The sequence below is a fragment of the Gopherus flavomarginatus genome, chromosome 17, assembly GCF_025201925.1.
Source record: "Gopherus flavomarginatus isolate rGopFla2 chromosome 17, rGopFla2.mat.asm, whole genome shotgun sequence".
NCBI lineage: Eukaryota > Metazoa > Chordata > Testudines > Testudinidae > Gopherus > Gopherus flavomarginatus.
Window position 1 is genome coordinate 16,748,152 of NC_066633.1, and position 23,633 is coordinate 16,771,784.

The 23,633-nt window shown below is 45.4% G+C and overlaps 1 protein-coding gene across 1 annotated transcript in view; it reads right to left on the reverse strand.

Moving 5' to 3' along the window:
- Nucleotides 1–23,633, reverse strand: part of PAPPA (pappalysin 1) — a 217,316-nt gene that overhangs the window by 180,252 nt on the left and 13,431 nt on the right. Inside the window, exon 2 of the mRNA XM_050926896.1 lies at nucleotides 4,367–5,435. Coding sequence (XP_050782853.1) covers nucleotides 4,367–5,435 — 1,069 coding nt within the window. The remainder of the gene's footprint in view (nucleotides 1–4,366; nucleotides 5,436–23,633) is intronic.

Genomic DNA, 23,633 nt, shown 5'->3' on the forward strand with positions numbered 1-23,633 from the left:
CAACCGTCTTCATTTTCCCAGCCTAGGGAAGAAAGTTCCTTGACAGAACCTAGCCAGCCTGTGACAGCTGGGCCCTCCCTTGGTTCTGGTGCCACTGTGTGCCGGGGGAAAGAAATGCAACACACATGTGGCATGAACAGCGTGACAGTTTGCTAACACTTTAGTGCCACAGACTTCCAAAGGGGCCTGGCTGTAAGGAATGCGGTTTTGTAACCCACTTGTGGTCTTCAATGGGCTTGAATGGGGACTCCACGAGCTTCGCAAATACCAAATATCAATCTCATATGGTAGCAGACTCCTCTGCTGAAGGAAAGGTGTTGGCAAAGTCTTTAAAGAACCAGTTAACATTCAAACTAATTCAAATAATACAAACAACCCCTCCTCCGGAAAAGCCTTCTAACACACAAAATCAAAACCCTACAGAAATTATGGCACTAATGTGTTGTAATAGGTTGTATAGAATGAGTTAACTGTAGCATGGGCTTGGGAGAAGGGGTGGAGTGGGGGCAGGGCCTGGGGCATAGCGGGGATCGAGTACCCCCAGTAACTCATAAAGACGGCACCTAGAAGTCTGTATCAGTGCTGGAAGGGAAGGATGGGGAGCCAGTGACAACACTAGTGCTGGAATTGGCACCAGTGACATGACAGCAGGGTGACTGAAAGGGCAGTGTTGAAGGATTCGAGGACTCTGCCAAAGGTGCCAGAAGGAGAACCCAAGGAACCTGTAGCAGAGTTGGAGGCCAGAGCCATGGCAGTCTTGCTGGTTCAGGCTGAGTGATGTCTATTAGTATTATTATTTGCATTACCACCCTCAGCACTTCTTGTAACATGGGACATAACAATTCTAAGGGGCCATGGAATGAATCCATCAAGTCTGAGAGGACCAATCACGGAATATCCCTTAGGTAGAAGGATGAAAGGAGCTGGCTCAGTCTTCTCCCAGGGGGGACTGAAAAGAGCGGTTCAGTGGCATGCAGGAGGTGCTGGAGGAGAGGGGGAGGAGCGGGGACTGGAAGAGGCGGGGGAGGGTGGAATGAGGCAGGAAGGGGTGGCGTGGGAAGAGGCGGGGTGGGGGCAGAATGGGGGCAGGAAGAAGCAAGGCACGGGTGGAGACTTGCAGGAAAGGGTGGAGCGGGTGCAGGGCCTGGGGTTGAGCAGTGGTCCAGCACCCCCTGGGATCTAGGGAAGTTGGTGCCACTGCTGGGGATGCTAGGATCCTATATGGCAGCAGACTGTCCAGTATAGGCGATATTGAGGTTGGATGGGGAAAATAAATCAGCAAAATGTGGAGATCCTATGGTGCTGAGGAAGACTAAGAAGCTGAGACCTCCTCTTGACACACTGCCAAGGAATCATCATGTGACTGGCACGGTTTCCTTTTCTCCTGGGAGGCCTCTGAGGAGTCAGAGTTCTGTTTCCCTTTCCTCAGTGTCTTAGGTGATGTTAAGCTTTGATAGGCGTCAGAGCAGAGGATGTAGCGGACAAAGAGATGTCCTCAGCAACAGGTAATGAGACCTCCAGCAGCGGGACTGAGGACTCAGAAACGCCATTCGTGGTGCCCAAAGTGGTAGGTGCGGGTGCAGAATGGGTACGGTCAGTCCTGACTGAATCTCTGACTTTGGAGCCATGGTGATGGAACCTTCCTCAAAGGGAGTACTAAGAGGGTTGAGGCTTCACCCATTCCATTGACGAGGGCTTCAGTGCCAGGGTGGCTTATTGCCAATTGTATTGTTAGCCTGAACCCCTGATGCCAAGGCCTGTACTACAAGAGTCTCAGTGATCACGTATGCCTGTAGCCCCAAATGGTTGGTTTTGATGGGGTTGGAGCGAGAATGCCCAACAGGTGGAGCGGTGTGCTGAGGTGTGAGCCTTTCCTGGACACATCCAATTCTCACATTGGATTCTGGACAGACATTTACACAGATGAGGTTTCTCAAAGACTTTCTTAGCTGCACTGCTGGCCATCAACGAGACTGTTGCAACCTCAAGGCAGTGCCAAGGCCACATTATGTTTTTTCTCTTTTTGATGATCTAAGCTAAACGATTGTGCTTCTCAGTTGTGGGAGGGGCTATGTGCATCTGCAAAGGAGATCCAACCTAAGGAGGTTCCTTATGCTTATCACTGTGGAGGAGAAGTACCTCGGGCAGTTAGGGGCTGCACGCTCTTAAATACACTGGGACCCCGAAGTCACTAGGGGGCATTCATACAGCTGCAAAAGCCACAGCTTTGGTAGATGTTCCGTGAGCACCATGCCAGAGGGCACCAAATCCACAAATGACAACGCACAGAGGTACCCAAAGAAGAATAAACAGTTGCACGCGAAAAAACAGTGTGTAGAAATGCCTGTTTTGCCCATGGAACTGCACATTTTGCAAATGACATTTGACTTACTTGAAGTTCCACATGCACATTTTTTGGGCACAACTTCGGGCAGGCAGTTTGGGAAATTTGGCCCTGAAAGTTTCTGAATGTTAAGGAACAGTCTTAAATATGTCATGTGATTTTAAATTAAATAATACATAATAATAATAATACTCATCTTTTATATAGTACTTTGCATTAGTTGATCTCAAAGTAATTTACAGAAGAGTTAAGTATCTTTATCCCTATTTTACAGATGAAGAAACTGAGTCAGGCTTTTCTTGTTTGATTGCATTTAAAAGGTTTGTGCATGTTTGTTATGTTGGATACAGTAAAATTGTTAAAAGGGCTCTGTCAGGTTAAAAACCACATTTAAAAAATTATCTTAGCTACGTTATTACTAAAGCCATGGGTTATGAAAACTGAAGATTTAAAAAAAGTCCAATTTCCATTTCTCTACTGATGGTGTTTGTTTAGCTGCATTTTTCTCTGACTAGACAATGAAAGTAGATTGGTCAGTTTCCTTCTTTTATAATTGGTATTTAATCCATTTCACTGTCTGACTCTCTTGCACTATCACAAGGATGCAGTGTTTGAGCCGAGCTGCAAAGGAATATTTATTTGTTTATTTTTGAAAAGATCCATTGGATTATATAAACAAAACTGAAGAAGCATTTCTCATATGTTTTGTAAATTTAGGCTGATAGTGTCCTTTTAAAACTTCTCTCTGCTAAAAATATTAAGGAGATGGCTTAAGCCAACACAATGTAGGGAATTCTCTCTCAGCTGACATTTTCCTTCTTAATCTACTCTGCGGTGGCTGGTAACACAGGGTGTTCTGAGCACTGTGCCATTTTTTCCCCCATAACCCTGTAAGCTTCAACTCTAAGCCATAACAATGTGTGCGAAGGACAGAATTTCACCGTTACCTTCTATTTGATGTAGGTTTAAGACAGACCATAATAACTTTAAACCATAGGGTGAGGGTCATTTTGTTTTTTTAAATATACAAAGGTCTGATTCTACTCTCACATATGCTGGTGTAAATCAGGAGCAACTCCACTGAAGTCACGGGAGTTAAACTGGTGTCAAACCAGCAAAAGAGATTTGAGATTGAGACCCCGGTACAAAATAAACAGTTATATTTATGTACACATGTAGACCCTTTCATCCCAGCATCTCAGAGTGCTTTATGAATTTTATGTAATTAGCCCACACAGCTCCCCTGTCAGCAAGAGAAAGGGTACTTTCCCCATTTTTCAGTTGTGTAAACTGAGGCACTTAAATAATTTGCTCAAAGACACAACGCTCATAACAAAAGCTAGAAGTCCTGATACTCATAAGAACGACCATACTGGGTCAGACCAAAGGTCCAACTACCCCAGTATCCTGTCTTGTGACAATGGCCAATGCCAGATGCTTCAGAGCGAATGAAAAGAACAGATAATCATCAAGTGATCCATCCCCTGCCCCCATACTCAGGCCCCTCCTCTCTATAATCACTTAATGACATTCCCTCCGTATGCGTGCACAAAGAAAGCTGCATTGACATAACATTAAAGGGCCCTGAATAAACTGTCTACCCTTTAAAGAAGTCCCAGTAAACTGAGATCGGCCTAAAGGTATTTAAATCGCTTTCACCCCAGAGCCTCTTCCCTCACCAAATGCGACCTTCCTATGGTTTTGACTCCCACACTCTGAGGGCTTGTGGCTAAAATCAGCTATTCAGCACTCTAACATACAGCTTGTGGATTTCCCCAAGTTGGCCATTTGAATCTTTGACAATCTGTAGTGAGAGGGTAAATTTGGAATCAGTGGCAAGGCAGGTCTGAGGACTTGCGCTGAGACAGTCAATTACACACACACACACACACAGACACACACACAAGAAAAAATACAAGAGAAACAATAAATATGAAGGAATGGACAGCTGGCAGGACTGCCATTAGTCTGATGTTCACAGGTATTATTATAAATACCTCATTTGTTTAAGAAGTTGCCTACCTGTAAGGAGAATCTGGTTCAAAACATGTCTTGGTTACATCAGTTATCTCCGGGTTACAGCATTCCCCACCATCAAAGTTGTACCTCTCATAGTTACAATCCATGTCGCACACGCCATTCTGCTTCTTCTTGTGGAACAGGGCGTGACGCACGTGTCGGCAGTCCCCTCCATCGTACCCAGTCAGCGTGTGGTTGCACTCGGGGTCACAGTTCTCGTCTCCGATCTTGCTGATGTCGCAGTTGGCCAGGATGAGGCGGCGGCGGAGGGACGAGTTCCTCACATCCAGGACTTCCAGCTCCCAGGTGATGTTGTAGCGGCTGAAGGCCTCGTTCAGCTGCTGGTGCTGGAACTCGATCTGCTGCCGGCTGACAGTGGGGTTCTGGTACGCGCCGTCATAGAGGTTCACCACCCGGTAGCGCACCACCTTGTTGCGGCGGAAGCGGGGGAGCTTGTTGTAGCTGGCGATCACCTCCACGTTGTCGCAGACTGTCTGCCCGCAAAGAGGAGGGTCCAGACTGGTATCCAACAAGTAGCCATGGTGATAGTTGAATTCGATCTGAGGACTGCTGCCATCCTTCATGGGAGACCAGGTGTTTTTCACATTCAGTAAACTCTCCTGAAGAACTAGCTGAGGTAGAGAGGTGTCTAGTTCATGAATCACCTGGCCCATGTCAGACAAGATCTCCTTCTGGGACCGGGCCGTCCTCCAAAGATTGAAGTGTTCTATGTAACCCCGATAGTTCTGATTCAGGGCATTTCCTCCAATCATGAGCACTTTACACTTCAAGGTCAGAAGGCTGAAGATGGTGCCCACCTGCTCCCCACTCGTGGCCACTTGGGCTCCATTCATGTAGAGTTTCATCAGGTGCCCATCGTATGTGGCAGCCAGATGCACCCACTGGTTGGGAAGATAACTGCGATGAGTGGCAATGGTGGTGACTTTGCGAGCACGGTCCGTCTTCAGCGAGAAGAAATAGCGGGGGTCTCTGTTCCCCTGGTCACTGACGGTGTTAATCCCCAGGACCCATCCTCGGTCACGGGAGGTGTAAGAACATTTGTCATATAATCCTATGGGCCCCAAAAAAAGAAATAAGAATAAATAAGGGTGATAACAGATTATTTCATGTATTTACTTTTCTGAACATTAAAAATATAGAGGTATTAAGAGGGTTGGGGTAGACCAGTGGTGTTAAACCATCTGGTGGCCGGGTGGCCATACAAGAGAACTTAGCATCAAAGGTCAAGGACTGTCAGAGGCATGCAGTGTGAATTGGACTCCCATTCCCTGGCCAAAGACCAGAATTGTTTTGTAATTTCACCGCAGTGGAGAGCTGGTCTGTGTAGTCTCATTAACTTCATTTGAGCCATAAAATTGACTTCATTGGTTTAAACCAAGTAGAGTCTCATGAAATGTCTTTGATTGCTAATTCTCTCTCCCTCTCTGCCTCCCCTACCCCTGGTCCGTTCTCCCCCTGAAACCAGAAGGAAGATCCCCTGAATGCAAAGCTTAGCAGGAGAAATGAATATGAGAGTCAATCCTAATACAGCAGGAGAAATGCTAAATGGATGGGATTTCCATAGGAATTTAAGGGCTAAATGACCAAATCTTACTGAGATTGATTTGGGTGCCTAACTTCCACAGGCTCCTTTTAAAATCCCAGCCAATGAAAACTGGTGAGAGAAACATATACACACTTACATAGAATCTGATGAACAAGTTATATTCCAGATCCCCCACACATCCAAAGATGTGTATCCATTTAATGCACTGCAACAGAACCGATACTAATGATCTCTCTCATACACTACATATCCAGGCTTCTACTCACCTATATGCAAAGTGCTCTCTGGTTCATTGTGTGTCCAAGTATCCCACTTTAAATGTATAAAGGAAATGGAAGGGAGGAAGGAATGAAAAGCGAAAGCATGTTCTAGAACAGAGGTGAGCAAACTACGGTCCGCAGACCACATCCGGCCTGTGGGACCCTCCTGCCCAACCTGTGAGCTCCCAACCGGGGAGGCTAGCCCCCGGCCCTTCCCCTGCTGTACCCCGCAGCCTCTCCCACAGACTGAGCTCGCCATGCCACCAGCGCTCAGGGCAGTGGGGCTGCGAGCTCCTGACAGGCAGTGCGGCTGCGAGAGTCGCCAACCTGTCCTGGTGCTCTAGACTGCGCAGCAGTGTGACTGGCTCCAGCCGGGTGGCATGGCTGCCAGTCTTGGTGCTCTGAGCAGCGTGGTAAAGGGGCGGGAACCATAGGGGTTGGATAAGGGGCAGGGAGTTCTGGAGGGCAGTCAGGGGACAGGGAACAGGGGGCTGTTTGATAGGGCAGAGGTTTTGGGGGGCGGTCAGGGGATGGGAAACAGGGAGGACTGGATAGGCGGTGGGGTCCTGGGGGGGCGGCTAGGGGCAAGGGGATCCCAGGAGGGGGCGGTCAGGGGACAAGGAGCAGGGGGGGTTGGATGGGTTGAGGGTTCTGAGCGGGACGGGAAGTAGAAGGTGGTGGATAGGCAGCGGGGGCCAGGCTGTTTGGGGAGGCACAGCCTTTTCTACCCAGCCCTCCATACAGTTTTGGAACCCTGATGTTGCCCTCAGGCCAAAAAGTTTGCCCACCCGAGCTCTAAACGTCAGAGGATTGAAGCAGTCCCCCACCCAGGGTTATAGGGAGCAGTGGAATAGAGGTATGGAGAAAATCACTTCCCAGGTGGGAGAGAGAGCACTCTGGGGGTTAGAGATCTTAGTCACAATCGTACAGTCACAGAGTTTAAGGACAGAAGGGATCACCAGATCGTCTAATTTCACCCCTTGTATGTCACATGACACCAACACCACCCAGCCACTCACACTAAACCCAACAAGGGAAATGAGACCAAAGTATTATAACCCAAAGGAGATGCGACTATGATGTGCCACAGGCAGACAATAGGAGGGATTGAGGTGCCCCAGCGCCCCCAGGCCCCCAAAATGACAGGGAAATAACTCAGATAATCCTGGCAAGTGGCATGCACCCATACATTGAAGAGGAAGGTGTGAAAAAACAACAAAGCTCATTGCCAATCTGACCTGGAAGAAAACTCCTTTCCAACCCCACACATGGCGATCAGTTAGACCTTGAGCATGTGAACAAGGACCAGGAGTCAAGCACCCGTGAGAGTGTATGCTCAATGTCACCTCAGAACCCTGGCCCACCCCACCTTAGGGAAAACCCTTCCCTAGTTTTGGATATAGGGACATAGGGAGATAAATGAATACAGGTTTCCTCCTCTCAGCTCTTAATAGTAGACACCTTGACTGAAAAGACGTAAGGACTTCAGTACCAAATGGCATTCTAGCCCTAATGCATAAAAACAATCTCTTTCCCACCCTCTGCCACCAAAAGGCCTGACTGGAAATCATAAATCTTTGACAGCTCTATCTCCATGAAAAGACTAAATATCCCTCTACCTCTCCTCTGCACCCTAACCCTCCTAGCACCACCACCACCAAACGTTGTCTTTTGCTTCTGACTCTGAACAAGTTGCTCAATAGCCATCTGTTAACAATCACTCATTAACAGTGTGGTCTTGTCTAATATCAACAGAGCAAAGGTTACGGGAGCATACACTGTATTTTTTCCCTCCCCCCACTTCTGTCACCCACCTTTTCGCTCCCCCCCCCAATTCTCTGATGGGAAGGTTGAAAATTTTTAAACAGGCCTTTTTTTCTGCACACTGTTATTTTGCCAGGGGCTCTAAGCTCCCCCTTTTCCTGTTTCCTTTGGAAGAGAGATCCCAAGGTTAGGAAGGTAATGTGTTTATTCATCTGTAGGGCGCACTCGGTTCAAAACCTTTACAAGACCAGCTTCAAGCTTATACTGCCACTTCTGATCATGACACAGAGAGAGAGGGAGGGAGAGAGAAGGGAGAAGGAAAACAAGTAGGTTTAAAAATGACATTTTCCACTCAGGCTAAGGTGAATGTTTACCCAGGAAATGAATACTATTAAATTCAAAGCTGCCAATGATGTTTTGGTGTCAAGGGTCCCAGCTTGCTTTATTTCTTTACTATATATATATATGTGTGTGTGTGTATGTGTGCACACGCATGTGTATACATACACACACACACATTCATTTTCAGATATGCCGTCTCTTCTGTACTTTCTTTTAATGTACTAAGTGAAACGTTACTTCCAATGGAAGTACCATGTAATGGTGTTGGGTAAGTAATACTGTAGTGAATGATGGGAACATTGGAAAGACAAGTTTCATCCACATAAGGAGAAGTTCTTGAGACTAGAAATCTAGAATGCATCCCCACCTCTCCAGTATGGGATAGAGGGAGCCCTGAGGTTTGTATTGGTATGGAAAGTTCCCCTCCCAGACCGGGGGACAACTGGCAGTTAGAGAGGTGCAAGACACACCTTTCTGATAGTAAGATACAAACTTATATGAGCGTTTGCTAGAGGAACAGTTAAGACGTTGCACATAACAATACAGTCTCCGTATTTGCCAAGGCTGAAAACAGGCACAAAACCCATTCACACAGAAACCTTAAAATGCTGTGGGATTTAGTGTAAATATCTGTTTCTGTAGCCTTGGTTTTTATTTCTGAAATAGAAAATTTTCACTAACTAAAGTTCAGGGATATCAAATCTTAGCAACTTTGGATCTCAGACGAGTGATGTCCCTCAAAATGAGGGAGATTTGAGAGGAAAGTTAGAATGGTCTCTTCTTGACCATAATAAGCCATCCTCCTCTTGCTCCTGGGCACTGCATGGGGCTAGCAACTGACCTCAGTGGAACAGATAGAGCTGTTGCAGGAATATTACAGTAACGTAGCAAACCTTCTCCTTCCTTTGTGAGATTAACTCTGATGTGATACAGTGTGGCTTGAGTTTAGCTCAAACAGCTGCTATCGATTCAAGATTTATAGCCAACAGAGGACACATAAGTAGTGACAATGGGGACACCAATGAACCAGCCTGTGTGAATGCTGCTGAGATGGAACAGTTTAATAATCTGATTCCTTATGTTCTCTGGTTTAGGGCAAAGGCCAATCAACCAACCCAAATGACCATATCTCTCATGCAATATTCCTTTCGCAAGCATTTACCATCCCAGGTATCCAACCACAGCTACAAGGGTAGAGTCCCTGTTCCATTCCAAGACAGACTAGCTTTATGGAAGTACCGAATATCTGTGTGTTTATTTTTAAGGGAGAGGGAAAACAGGGGAAAGGAGAGGAAAACCCTACAATAGCTGTAACTAACAAAACTGTGCCACTCCTTCACAACATCCATCTGTTTGTATGTTACATCCACATCCCCTACCTTCATCTGCGTGTATCTTCAGCTTATACATCTTTTCAGATAGGGGACTGTCTGTCTCTTTTTCTGTGTTTGTCCAATGCCCAACACAATGTGGCCCTAATCCCAACTGGGGTCTATGAGCTCTATCAAAATATAAATATTTATCACTCCCACTAATAGCAACAGAGGAAAGGGCTCTGGAATAGGGAGATGTGAAATAATTGACAGACATGCGGAAAACTTCAAAATCTGAGGTTTTCACAGTTTATTTTGATTTTGTAAAATTAGTCCATCGGCGTGAGTTATTGCTTAGAAATAATTTAAGCATTTTTAGCAAAAAGCACCTCTTTGTATCGCCAAAATAAGCCTGTTTTTGAGCAAACTGACTGAAATTTAAATTTTATAAATGTGGTTCAGATGATCAACTTTCACATAATTTATGCTCTTATTGTTACTATTATTCATTATTTGTATTGTGGTTGAGCCTAGGAGATCCAGACATGGGCCACAACCCCACTGTGCCAGGCACTGTAGAAATACAGGCAAAGAGCCACTAAGGCCCATTCCCATTGCTCTGGTACAGTAGATTTTCACCCACTTTAAAGCCCCTTCAAGAGTGGCATAAAGGGGCCTCAGAGTACAGGAAAATCAGGCCAATGATGCTGCAGATGATGCAGTGCAATACCAGAATTTGACAAACACATCTTGAAAAGCAGAGTTTCTCAGCCATGAAATGGTGTGAGATAAAACCAACATCCCTCCTCCCCCATGCAAAAAAGGTGCACAATTTTCACATTGCAGTTCTACCTCACTTTGACCTGCCTTGAGTTGCTAGAAAGGGATGGACGGCACTTTAGTTGAGATGAGCACGGCCAGCATTGCCAACTCACAAGTCTCATGATATCTGTTGCTTTCTCAAAGCCCCTGCTCCCGGGGTCAGGGGATTAGGTCAGAATCTCAGCTTTCATTTATGAAAAAAAAAGTAAGTTTTAGCCCTTGTGCTTGCAGAGGAAAGCTTGAAAATATAAACTCTAATGACTCAAAACCCAGCAAGCAAATAAAAATAACCAGAAGTCTATTTTTTTTGTTAAATCTCATGATTTTTAAGCCAAACTCATGAAGTTTGGAGTCTTATCCATGTTTGCTACCGTATACTTCTGCTCACCATAACTGATCCCTGCCAGGAGGCCATGCACAAGGCCTATATATCACTTAAGTCCCAATTTTTTTTTAAGGGACAGAAATGGTGCATTATCTTTGTGTGGGCTCTTTGCATAGGGGAGAATTTTGCACTGTGCATACAATATATGACATCGGTTCCTGAACTTTTGTAAGAAAGGTCACTGGGGGAACATTCTGCCTTGGATGGTTTAGACACAACAAATCCTGCATCTCGGCAGGGGGTTAGACTAGATGACCCATGTCGCTCCTTCTAACCCTATGATTCTAAGAATCATTGATGTTACCAAGCACAAGATGCTGAGGCTGTAGCAGATGGTCTTCAGGAACAGCCACCGAGAGGCTAGGACACACAGCTAGAAGTTCTTCATGCCAAAGTTATAAGTAGCATTCTCAGTGGGCAGTGTTCACCAGAAAGGGAGCGAAAGTAACCTGTGCAAACTGCTGCAATCCATTTTCAAATGATCAATAACAAACTCCAGGCCTCCTTCCACCACTTCAGCACTATTTCTTGTATCTTGCTACCAACAGCTTCCTGGTAACCAACCCAGCCGGTGAACTAGCTAAGGTTTGAAATCTTTACTTCAAAGCAGGTTTCTCACTGTACTGAGCAATGGGGGATGGGAGCTTGTGGTGGCATTTTTGGGGCAGGGGGGTTGACTTTGAACTCACCAGGTGTGCTGTCGAGTCCACAGCAGCCTTGAAAAGAAGTGGGCAGGGAGGGAATAATACCTTGCACTTCTGGAAGTTGGCCATGCCTGCTTTGCTGGGAGAATACAACCTGAGGTGACAGGACTCCGTTATGAAAGGGGAATTTAGGTCAACAATCAAAGCTGCAGTCAGGGGCCCAAGAAGAGGGAGCTGAAGGTCGGGGCTGGTTTTTCCCCCTAGCATGCTTTAATCGTTTAGTATCAAAGCCACAGAGGAATGCTTGACAGAGCAAATATTCTACAGGAACCTATAGAAAGCTTTTATCTGTCCAGAGGAAAATAATTAAAACAGACAGATTTGGGTTAAGTATCCCCATGCTCCATGCTATTGGCTAAGTCAGGGAAGATCCACTGGAGCAGCTTCTCAGGTTCTGCATTGGATATTTCATGGTACAATGTTGAACCCGATATTCTTTGATAAAGGGGAGAAATAATCTCTCCCTTCCCTCCCAGCCTCCACACACTTTCCTCCAGAACAGTTAAATAATTCAAACTCCAAGGTACTTAAGAAAACAACTCCATCTATACCATTTCTGATACTGCCAAGCAGTCTCTGGGGTACCCCCAGGGGCAAGCATTGGCTCATGCAAAGCACCTAAGAATTGCCCAGGTGGCAGCTTACTGCTCAGGCCAGGAACAAGTACTTATTTTTCTGCTGCTCACTGCCTCGCTAAATTCAGATTGGATACTTGCCATTCACCTCGCAAGCAACACTATAGGATTTGATTTAGGTCCAGGATAGACAGACAGCTCTATCTTTATATATGTTCATTTTTTACACAAGAGGCCAGGTCTGCTGCTGGCATACGTGGTGACCTCAATGCAGCTATGTGAATTTATACCAGCTGAGGATTTGGTCCTTGGTTCTCTGTGATATTGAGGTCTTTACAGTACCAACCAGCAGGCATGAGCTCTAGGTGAATTTTCCTTGTGCTGCTTTATGTTTAGATTGCTCCATATGCTTGACATGATGCCTTGTAGTATCAGAGTGGGGAGGCATGAATAGTACGTCTAAATATGAGAAATAGACATTTGCAGTGGCTGATCAGTTATGAACTGTATAAAAGTCCTGGCTTTGCGATAACTAAATCATTTGTGTTGTAACACAGCAGCTACTGGCCTGAACCTTGGAGCCCCAAGAATGTGAGTGATACATCACTGAGCCCCCTTGTGAAAATAAACCTCCTACCGAATGATCTGGTGGGGTAGGGACAGAGAGAAGGTACTGTATCATGAAGAGTAAGAACTCAAAGCACACAGCAAGATCTGACAGCACAGAGCAGCAGGGGCGGCTCTAGACATTTCGCTGTCCCAAGCATGGCGGCATGCCGCGGGGGGCGCTCTGTCGGTCGCCGGTCCCGCGGCTCCGGTGAACCTCCTGCAGGCGTGCCTGCAGAGGGTATGCTAGTCCCTCGGCTTCGGTGGAGCTGCGGGACCAGCGGACCCTCCGCAGGCATGCCGGACCGGCAGAGCGCCCCCAGCAGCATGCCACCCCAAGCATGCGCTTGGCGTGCTGGGGCCTGGAGTCACCCCTGCAGAGGAATGTGCTTCAGTACGACACAAGTCAGCACTTTAACAGCATCATTTCTCTAATGGGTACCCCTTTTTTAAAGGGCTTCATTGTTTAGAGTATCAATATAAAGGAGTGCTGCTTGGGGGGTGTGGCTCCTTACTTAAATCTCACTAAACATTTCACTGTTGTGGCAGGATCTGTGGAGAGCGGTGCTCAGTCAACAAATTGCAGCTGTTCACGATCCAGATTCCTCAAAGAGACAATGGAGCAATAAACACCAAACAGTTGCTGTGGTAGTGACTTGATATTTTTCTATGCTTACACACAACCTAAATGATGTAGGCCACATTTGGGCGGATTCTCGCAGGACAGCAAAAGCCACGTCCACGACACAATGTTTATCTCCACCTCCCAGCCCCCAACCGAATTTCAGATCTCTGCCCCAAAGCACAAGGGAGCTGGAACGTTTTTTAAAAGTCTCAAGGATTTTTAACATGGGCAAATCAACTTATTTTACCCTAGTCTCACTGGAAATGGTTAAAAATGATAAAGGGCTAGAAAACCTGATTTATCAGGAAAGACAAAAACTGAGCATGTTTTTTCTTGAGAAAACAAGACGCGGGGAGGAGATAGGGGCTGATAGTCTTCAAATATGTTAAGGTCTGTTATAAAGAGGATGGTGATCAACTGTTCTCCATCTCCAGGAAAGACTGGACCGCAAGTAATCAGCTTAATCTGCAGTAAGGGAGATATAGGTTAGCTATTAGGAAAACCTTTCTAACTATAAGGGTAGGTAAGCGCTGGAAGAGATTATCTAGGGAGGTTGTGGAATCCCCTTCACTGGAGGTTTTCAAGAATAAGCACCTGTCAGGGACGGTCTAGGTTTACTTGGTCCTGCCTCAGTGCAGGTGGCTGGACTAAATGACCTCTTGAGGTCCCTACCAGCCCTACATTTCTATGATTCTATTATTCTAAATAATTTTGGCTAAAATTCTCAAAATGAATTCAGCCCCAGCAGAAAACACCCACCATGGAAAATTTCTGCCTAGAGGATTAACGTTTGGCAAAGTTATAAGGAACTGAAAAGAGTCTTATAAAGGGAAATGTTGAGCAAACTTAAAAATGGGAGATGCTACCTAAATATGAGGGTCGAGCCTCCTGTGGAGATGAAACAGTATGTGATCATGCAATTAAAGACTCTCATAATGCATACGCACATGGGGGCAGAGTTAACATTGCACAGGCAACCTTAATTCTGGAATTTCCTAAATTTTGCATGCTTGCCTTTGCAACCTTAATAATGTTTTAACACTTTTTTTTCCCCATGTAATAAATATACAAGGCTAAATTCTGAGTTTTTTCCTCAATTTTCCTCAGGCAGGACTCCAATAGGAGCTTACCAGAGGAAGGCCGTCAGGATCTAGTCCACCAATAACAGACCTGTGTTTGATATTTATGAAAGGCTGCTGTTCTATAAATATAGAAAATGAGCTGAGGGACTCTCAAGACATTCGAGTTTGGCTCAATTCGAGTACAGCACCCACAGGTTTGGATGCTCATCCAAACTAGTTGAACTTTTAACTGAGTCAGCAAAACCTGGCTAGGACTCAAGAGTGAAGAAGGTTTCCTATTGGACTTCCAGAACTTCTTGTTTCCAACAAACCAGTTTTGCTGGAAGAACAGATTTTCTCCTGGGGTTTCAACATTTCTGCTTGCAGCCATTGTCATAATCAGGGAGCAGAGAGTCCCACTGCAAAAATGAAACATTCTATTCTATATCCAGCTCTAACCTCAAAATATTTCTTTTGAATTATGGGCAAAGGATCTCAACAGTTCCTATTTTACCTCACATAGTCTCTAACAGAAATTCAGTAGTAACATTCCATTGACTTTAAGGGGAAACATATCCAGGGTCACATACAGAAAGATATACACACATACACAAGCAGGCAAGGAGCACGCACAATAAGGAGAGGGATATACACAGGGATGTATCACACGCACACACTAACCAATTTACATATACACCCATGGAGGGATATATACACCCAGGCACATACAAGGATTTAAAAAAATATTTGCCTATGCACACATAAGAATCCACACACAGGAACATCTCTGCTCCCACAGATCTTATCTCCCTCTGTCTTAGACTGAAATATTGATTAAACTTCAAAGGTCTACAGGAAAATAATGTAACTTTGCTCATGCTAACCCGGGGGCATCTCCTTCTGCATTCTGAGGGCTCACGCTAGGCAGCAAGCTCTGTACATAAGCTGTATCGCAATTCTAGTGTCATCTAAATAACAAATGCCTTGATAGTTCTGGGTTTATATTAGAGGACATGGAAAGTTGGCCCATACATTGGGTCAAGAGAGGTCAGGGAACCTCAAAGCAGATCAGACTGCCAGAGAGTCCCCAAAGGAAAAGTCCTGCTGGAGGGGCTGTGGAGTATATCTGTCACTGGACAAGTGCACGCAACGCCCATCAGCTGACCGGCAGTTCAAAAATGCGATTTCATTTCATAAACCCGAACCAGCTCCTGTGCCTGATGTGCTAGGGAAGCAATCAGCAGCGGCACTGGCCAAGCTAGTAGCTGAACAGGAAAAGTGCCAGATGTTCTGCCCTGAAAGAGCGTTCTTGCTGGCCAAGACTGCAGAGCCACAAGGTGGGGGATGTATACAAGTGAGTCTGGCTGTGATGCAGTCAAAATACATGGTGGAGAGTGGGGCGGGGGGCAACAGAACTTGTTTTGCTCTTCAGAACTCCCTTTCAACTGACCTTTACAAGGGCTCCGCAGGCAGCCCTGGAGCAGCAGTGTGGCGGCTGCTCCCAGCTGCAGAGGGGATGGCTTTTATACCCCTGCACAAAAGGAAGCCTGGGAGTGGGGGTGAAGACCAAAGAAGGAAACACTAGCAGCTCCTAAACTAAATGGGAGGATCAGGATGAGGGCAAGTGGGGACAGGGAGAGGGGACAACCTTGCAACCACTCTTTCTGGGACCTGACAGATGGCTAAAAAGTCTCCATTAAAAAAAAAAAATCTTCCATCAGTGCTAACCGGGACACCCAGCTGGGAGACTGTAAAAAAATCCCATCAGTGTTAACCTGGAATCTCGCTGGTAATTTAGGGGCATTTCCACGTGAAATGGGCATGCTGGTTATGTAATGGGACTGTGAGGATAAGTAGGTCAGATTATCAACTGATGTAAATCTGTGTAGCTTCACTGAAGTCAATGGATTTACAACACCTGAAGTTCTGGCCCTCTGTGGGAAGCTACAATCCTAATCTAGAGCTAAATATTATTTTTCATTGTTTTTTCCCTAGCTATAGATGCTCGAGAGGCAATATACAAACTTTAAACTAAACTTTTTATGTCTGATTCACACAGGACACAATAACCACTCTGCAGACAGAATGGGATTGATTGTGCCCATTTCCTGCTGCCACTCTTGAAAAGCCATCCTGCCCTTTTCTAATCAGGATTATTTCATGACTCAAATTCTCCCCTCTTCACACATGAGCGCCAAACCCATGCGCCAAACCACAGAGACACTCCTGCTTTCTAGGAAACATCCTTCTGAGAAAAAATACCTCTTTCAAGTGATCTAACTGCTATAGTATATGTTCTTCATAGGATGCAGTTTTCATATATTACCTGGAAGAATGTAGTTTATGAGCCAGATTTCCAGTTTGGTATTAATCCAGTCTGATATTTTTGCGCGTAATTTTCCTCTTGCAAATAACTGACCCGGTAATTTAGCACACATTATGAAGTTTGAGCACAGTTAAGTAATTTGACGACTTGATTTGCAAACTTAAATGTTTAACTTCCAATAGTTATGCCTGCAATTTATTACAAATGCAAAATGTGTGCACAGATATTTGCAGAGGACAAAAATACACTTGGCAAAAGTGATGGCTGCTGCTGAAAATCTGACCTTTAATTCTTAGTGGGCAAGATGGGGGAGTGATGGCCAAACTTCCAGAAGGTCAGCATGCTAGTTTGGCTGTGCAAAAGCCTCTCCAAAGTAGCTAGCCCTCATGACTTTCCAAGATTGGGAGAAAAATGTTTTGAGTACAAGCTTCCTTGGAAGATTCCTGTCAGTTCTTGTGTTTGATTGGGCAGCGGGAAATATAATTTGTCCAAACTTTCTTACGCTATTTTAACCCTTCAATTTCTGGTTGCATCTTTGGGCAATGATTCTTATTTGGCCCAAACCATCCTCAGCTAGGGACCTATCTCAGGACTCTAATTAGCATCATTAACTCTTTGCTCCAATCTTTGTGCCTGCAGCTCAGCTGAAGTCACTGCAACAGGTCATTTCAGCCTTTGGAATACAGATCACAGTGACTGTTGTTGTGCCCTGAGATGGAGGCGGACCACCCAGAAAGAAGCTGACCACCAAAAGGGTTACCACCCGGGGTTTTTTTTAAAACCCTTTTGCATTTCCTTCTGTATTCTCAGAGGATGTCTGATGAGCTAGCCTAATAGCCCCCAAAGCGCTAACGCTGCAGCCTTTGAGATGAGACCTCTGATTCACTCCCTGAAGGATACACTCCTGGGGTGAAATCCTGGGCTCCCTGTGGTCAACAGAACCAGCATTTTACCGCTGTTCTTTCAACTGTCTGGGGGCAGGAGTCCTGAGGTCCATACTCCTACAGCAAAAGCATTAAGCACAGTCTGATGCTGATCAGCCCATGAAGCTTCACAGATTAAAGTGCCAGAGCCATAATGGGACACTGATCTGCTATTTGGGAGGATTTGCTAAGCACTGGGGTGGGCAGAACCAATTACTATTGCCATCTAAAGCAGAACTCAGACATTGAAGCTTTGGTAGAAGTTGGTAAGAGAGGAAAATTCAAAGGTCCTAAGCTTGTAAAAGAGTTTTCTTAAAGACTCTATTATTACCTGAACCTTAGGTTTGGTTCCCATCTGTGCCTGACTGGTTTGAGTGAGGCTCCACCTGACACACTGTCACGCAGCTGTGTGGGGTAAGGAAAGCCCTGGTCAGAGGAGTCCCTAACATCACTCGCCCTCCCCCACGCACAGAGGGCCCTATTTTTTTCCATTCTTAACCTTTTACCCACCAGAGAGCTAAATTCTGTGCCTTACATGGGACACAAGTGAAAATGAATTTGACAGCCCCAGTATAGGCTAGTCCTTAGCAGTTATTGGTAGGGCCCTACCAAATTCTGGGCCATGAAAAACGTGTAACGGACCGTGAAATCTGGTCTCTCCCCATGAAATCTGGTCTTTTTTGTGCTTTTACCCTACACTATAGAGATTTCACGGGGGAGACCAGCGTTTCTCAAATTGAGGGTCCTGACTCAAAAGAGGGTTGTGGTGGGAGGTTGCAAGATTATTGCAGCGGGGTCATAGTACTGCCACCCTTACTTCTGCACTTCCTTCAGAGCTGGGTGGGTGAAGAGCAACGGCTGCTGGCCAGGCGCCCAGCTCTGAAGGTAGCACCCTGCCAGCAGCATCACAGAAGTAAGGGTAGCAATGCCATACCATGCCACCCCTACTTCTGCACTGCTCCCTTCAGAGTGGGGTCAGGACCCCTACAGTTACAACGCCATAAAATTTCAGATTTAAATATCCAAAATCATGAAATTTATGATTTTTAAAATCCTATGACCCGTGAAATTAATAAAAATGGACTGTGAATTTGGTATGGCCCTAGTAATTGGTCACCACCACTAAAGCAGCCCACATAGTCTGGACATTGCAGGCAATGCCTACACAAGAGCAGGGAGTGTTACAAGTCACCAGCGTGGTGCACTGGCAAGGCCGTGTGAGGATCCTGTGAATGGAACATTAAGAACAGAGGATGGAAAGAGAACCAGTCTGGATTGAGGTTTTTTAGCAGAGTTGTCTGTTGCAGATCATGAATGAGGCAAACTGCAGGACATGCTACAGGTCAATATTCAGATACATATCATCAGCAGAGAGTCTGAATGGGTGAAAATGGCATGGGGTGCATTTACATTCAGTTGCACCTTTCCATCTTTCTCTCTTTTGCTCGGACCCTGAATTTACCCTTGCCTCATTCTTCACAATTATGGGATTCTGAAGCCTAACCTGGGAGGCAGTGACCATGAGATGGTCGAGTTCAGGATCCTGACACAAGGAAGAAAGGAGGACAGCAGAATATGGACCCTGGACTTCAGAAAAGCAGACTTCGACTCCCTTAGGGAACTGATCGGCAGGATCCCCTGGCAGAATAACATGAGGGGAAAAGGAGTCCAGGAGAGCTGGCTGTATTTTAAAGAATCCTTCTTGAGGTTGCAAGAACAAACCAGCCCAATGTGTAGGAATAGTAAATATGGCAGGTGACCAGCTTGGCTTAACAGTTAAATCTTTGCTGATCTTAAACACAAAAAAGAAGCTTACAAGAAGTGGAAGATTGGACAAATGACCAGGGAGGAATATAAAAATATTGCTCAGGCATGTAGGAGTGAAACCAGGAAGCCAAATCACACTTGGAGTTGCAGCTAGCAAGGGATGTTAACACTAACAAGAAGGGTTTCTACAGGTATGTTAGCAACAAGAAGAGGGTCAGGGAAAGTGTGGGCCCCTTACTGAATGGGAGAGGCAACCTAGTGACAGAGGATTTGGAAAAAGCTAATGTACTCAATGCTTTGTTTGCCTCTGTCTTCAAGAACAAGGTCAGCTCCTAGACCACTGCACTGGGCAGCACAGCATGGGGAGGAGATGACCAGCCCTCTGTGGAGAAAGAAGTAGTTCAGGACTATTTAGAAAAGCCGGACGAGCACAAGACCATGGGGCCAGATACACGGCATACGAGGGTGTTAAAGGAGTTGGTGGATGTGATTGCAGAGCCATTGGCCATTATCTTTGAAAACTCATTGTGATCGGGGGAAGTCCTGGATGATTGGAAAAAGGCTAATGTAGTGCCCATCTTTAAAAAAGGGAAAAAGGAGGATCTGGGAAACTACAGGCCAGTCAGCCTCACCTCAGTCCCTGGAAAAATCATGTAGCAGGTCCTCAAGGAATCAATTTTGAAGCACTTAGAGGAGAGGAAAGTGATCAGGAACAGTCAGCATGGATTCACCAAGGGCAAGTCATGCCTGACTTACCTAACAGCCTTCTGTGATGAGATAACTGGCTCTGTGGATGAGCGGAAAGCAGTGGACGTATTATTCCATGACTGTAGCTTAGCTTTTGATACAGTCTCCCATAGTATTCTTGCCAGCAAGTTAAAGAAATATGGACTGGATGAATGACTATAAGGTAGAAAGCTGGCTAGATCATCGGGCTCAGTGGATAGTGATCAATAGCTCCATGTCTAGTTGGCAGTAGGTATCAAGCGGAGTGCCCCAAGGATCAGTCCTGGGGCTGGTTTTGTTCAATATCTTCATTACTGATATGGAGGATGGTGTGGATTGCACCCTCAGCAAGTTTGCAGATGACACTAAACTAGAAGGAGTGGTAGATACTCTGGAGGGTAGGGATAGGATACAGAGGGACCTAGACAAATGAGAGGATTGCGCCAAAATAAATCTGATGAGGTTCAACAAGGACAAGTGCAGAGTCCTCCACTTAGTATGGAAGAATCCCATGCACTGCTAGAGACTAGGGACGAAGTGGCTAGGCAGCAGTTCTGCAGAAAAGGATCTAGGGACTACAGTGGACAAGAAGTTGGAAATGAGTCAACAGTGTGCCCTTGTTGCCAAGAAGGCTAATGGCATTTTGAACTGTATAAGTAGGAACATTGCCAGCAGCTCAATGGATGTAATCATTCCCCTCTATTCGGCATTGGTGAGGCCTCATCTGGAGTACTGTGTCCAGTTTTGGGCCCCACACTACAAGAAGGATGTGGAAAAATTGGAAAGAGTCCAGCAGATGGCAACAAAAATGATTAAGGGGCTGGAGCACATGACTTATGAGGACAGGCTGAAGGAACTGGGATTATTTAGTCTGCAGAAGAGAAGAAGGAGGGGGGATTTGATAGCTGCTTTCAACTACCTGAAAGGAGGTTCCAAAGAGGATGGATCTAGGTTGTTCTCAGTGGTACCAGATGACAGAACAAGAACTCAAGTTGCAGTGGGGGAGGTTTAGGGTGGATATTAGGAAAAAACTTTTTTACAAGGAGGGTGGTGAAGCACTGGAATGGGTTACCTAAGGAGGTGGTGGAATCTCCTTCCTTAGAGGTTTTTAAGGTCAGGCTTGACAAAGCCCTGGCTGGGATGATTTAGTTGGGGATTGGTCCTGCTTTGAGCAAGGGGGTTGACTAGATGACCTCCTGAGGTCCCTTCCAACTCTTATATTCTATGATCTCTTCCTCTAAGTACAATCAGCTCTGTCCACACCCCCGTCTTAAACTCAGTGACTCTTAACCTCTAGCCACACACTGAGGTATCATCCCTTTCCTCTACTCACTATCTCCTTTCGTTCTGCCACTACATCTTCCTGACCCAAGCCAAAGCCAGTTTTGACACCCCGGGAGGCCAGCTTCCCTTTACTGGTAATCAGCCACATTCATGTAGGGGGTCTCACTTGATCTGGCAGTTTCAGCCAGATCTGCTGCTGTATCCAAACTTTGTACAGTCCCAAGGGGCTTTCCTGTGTCACTGGTGAGACAGAATAACTTGTGTATCTCTGAGACTAGAGGGCAACTCTTGAAGCTTGGATTTGCTGAGCTATGTTAGCAAAATTACAAAGGGGTCCTGCTGAGGGTTGAGTGTTCCTTGGATTGAATCAGGGATAATACTTGCCCAAATTGATCATATTGGTTGAATCCGGGGCTTGGTTTGAGGCCAGTTCTCATTTTCTTTCTCACTGATACTTTGTCCATCCCTCGCAGAACTGTTTGTGTCAGGAAAACTTAGATGCAGGGTCTCCAAATGCTACCCGATTTCATCTCCCCAAAGATGCTCCCATGGTGTCTTCTCATTTCAAATATTCACTGGCAGAATTCCCTTTAGCAAGGCAGTATGGTCCAATGCTTAACGCCTGGGACTGGGATTTAGGACACCTGGATTCCTGGCTCTGCTGCTAACCTGGCATGAAGTGAGTCTATTCACCTCTCTGTGCCTGTCTTTCCCTCCCACCATTTGTCTGCCTTGTGTATGTAGATTGGAAGCTCCTTGGAGGGCAAGGACTATTTTTTACTTGCAAGTTGAGTCCTTTGGGCCCTACTGTAATACAAATAAAAAGTTTGCAAATAATCAATTTTCCCTGAAAGTGCATCACCCTTCTCCTCCAAACACTGCAAAATAAATATAGCAAAAGATTGGTCTTCCCTATGTACAATGCTTGAAAGCTTAGCACATATGGAAACACAGGCATATGCACATGTATATCACAGGCCGTCACAGGCACCTCTTATTAAAAAAAAAGTACCAAACTCTACAGGGGTACCCCAAGACATTACAGAATCAGTAGTATCAAATGTAATGTTTTAGAGCATTACTGAGGAATACATGCATGCACATGAGTGGAAACATTCACAGGCACATGTCCTACACATGCAGACCAGGAGCTGTGCCACCAGCAAGTGTGTGCCTGGATGGTCTCCTAAACTCAATGCTGTGAATGGTCTGTAAATATTGTGAGGTGCTACTAAAGGCAGCATTATTAAAGAAAAAAAAATAAAGAAAAGGAGGTTGGAAACCGTTCCTTCCTGCTGTGTCCCTTTGTACAGCTAGAAATGGAAAAAATCTGCTGTTAGGGAGAGGGGTTGACTATAAAAAGCATCTATTACTGAAAGTTACAAGGTTGGGAATACTGAAGTCAAACAAGTCATCTAACTAGTCTGATGCTGTTCGACTGCGCAGGACACTTATTACCTTGCAAGGTCAGGTCCCATGAGTACCTGCAACTTCCATCCTGTATAAGGTAAGCTAAGGGTGCTCAGTATGTCACGGAACTGGGCTTATAATAAGGATATTTATTTTATATTCTAGTCTATTAGTAAATACCACTTTGCATTTCCATAGTGTTTTTCATGAGAGGATCCCAAAGCCTTTACAAAGAGAGATTAATATTATCTTCATTTTGCAGGTGAAGAGACCAAGCACAGGACCAAGTTACGTGGAGATTTATATTGTATGCAACCACACCATGGCCAAGAGGATTCTGCAGGCTATAAATGAGAGCAGAGATTAAGTGGCAAGGCCAAGGTCACAGAGCAAATCAGTGGCAAATTCAGAAATAGAATCCAAAAATCTTAACTCCCAGTCCTTGGCTCTAGCCATGAAACCACAGCTTTGATTATTAAAGAAAGATGCTATTTTAACTAGACAATTTGTGGCACAAATATATTTTTGCAGTGATAGCTGTAAGACAATAGAGTTCTTTTACCTCAGAAACATTCAGATACTGTAATAATGGTGAGGAATACATAGACAGATGGGTAGATTAGATAGAGGCTCTGGCATAAAAGATGCAGAGAGATTTCAGAACTCTTAGCTCTGCAATATTCTGCCAACCAAGAGAGAGATCAAGAGATGCAAATTTCATACCAAGAAGTCTGCATAATGCTGAATGCAAAGGATGATAGCTTGAGTCACTCCTTTCAGACAACTGCCTGCTACTGAACAAGGGAAACA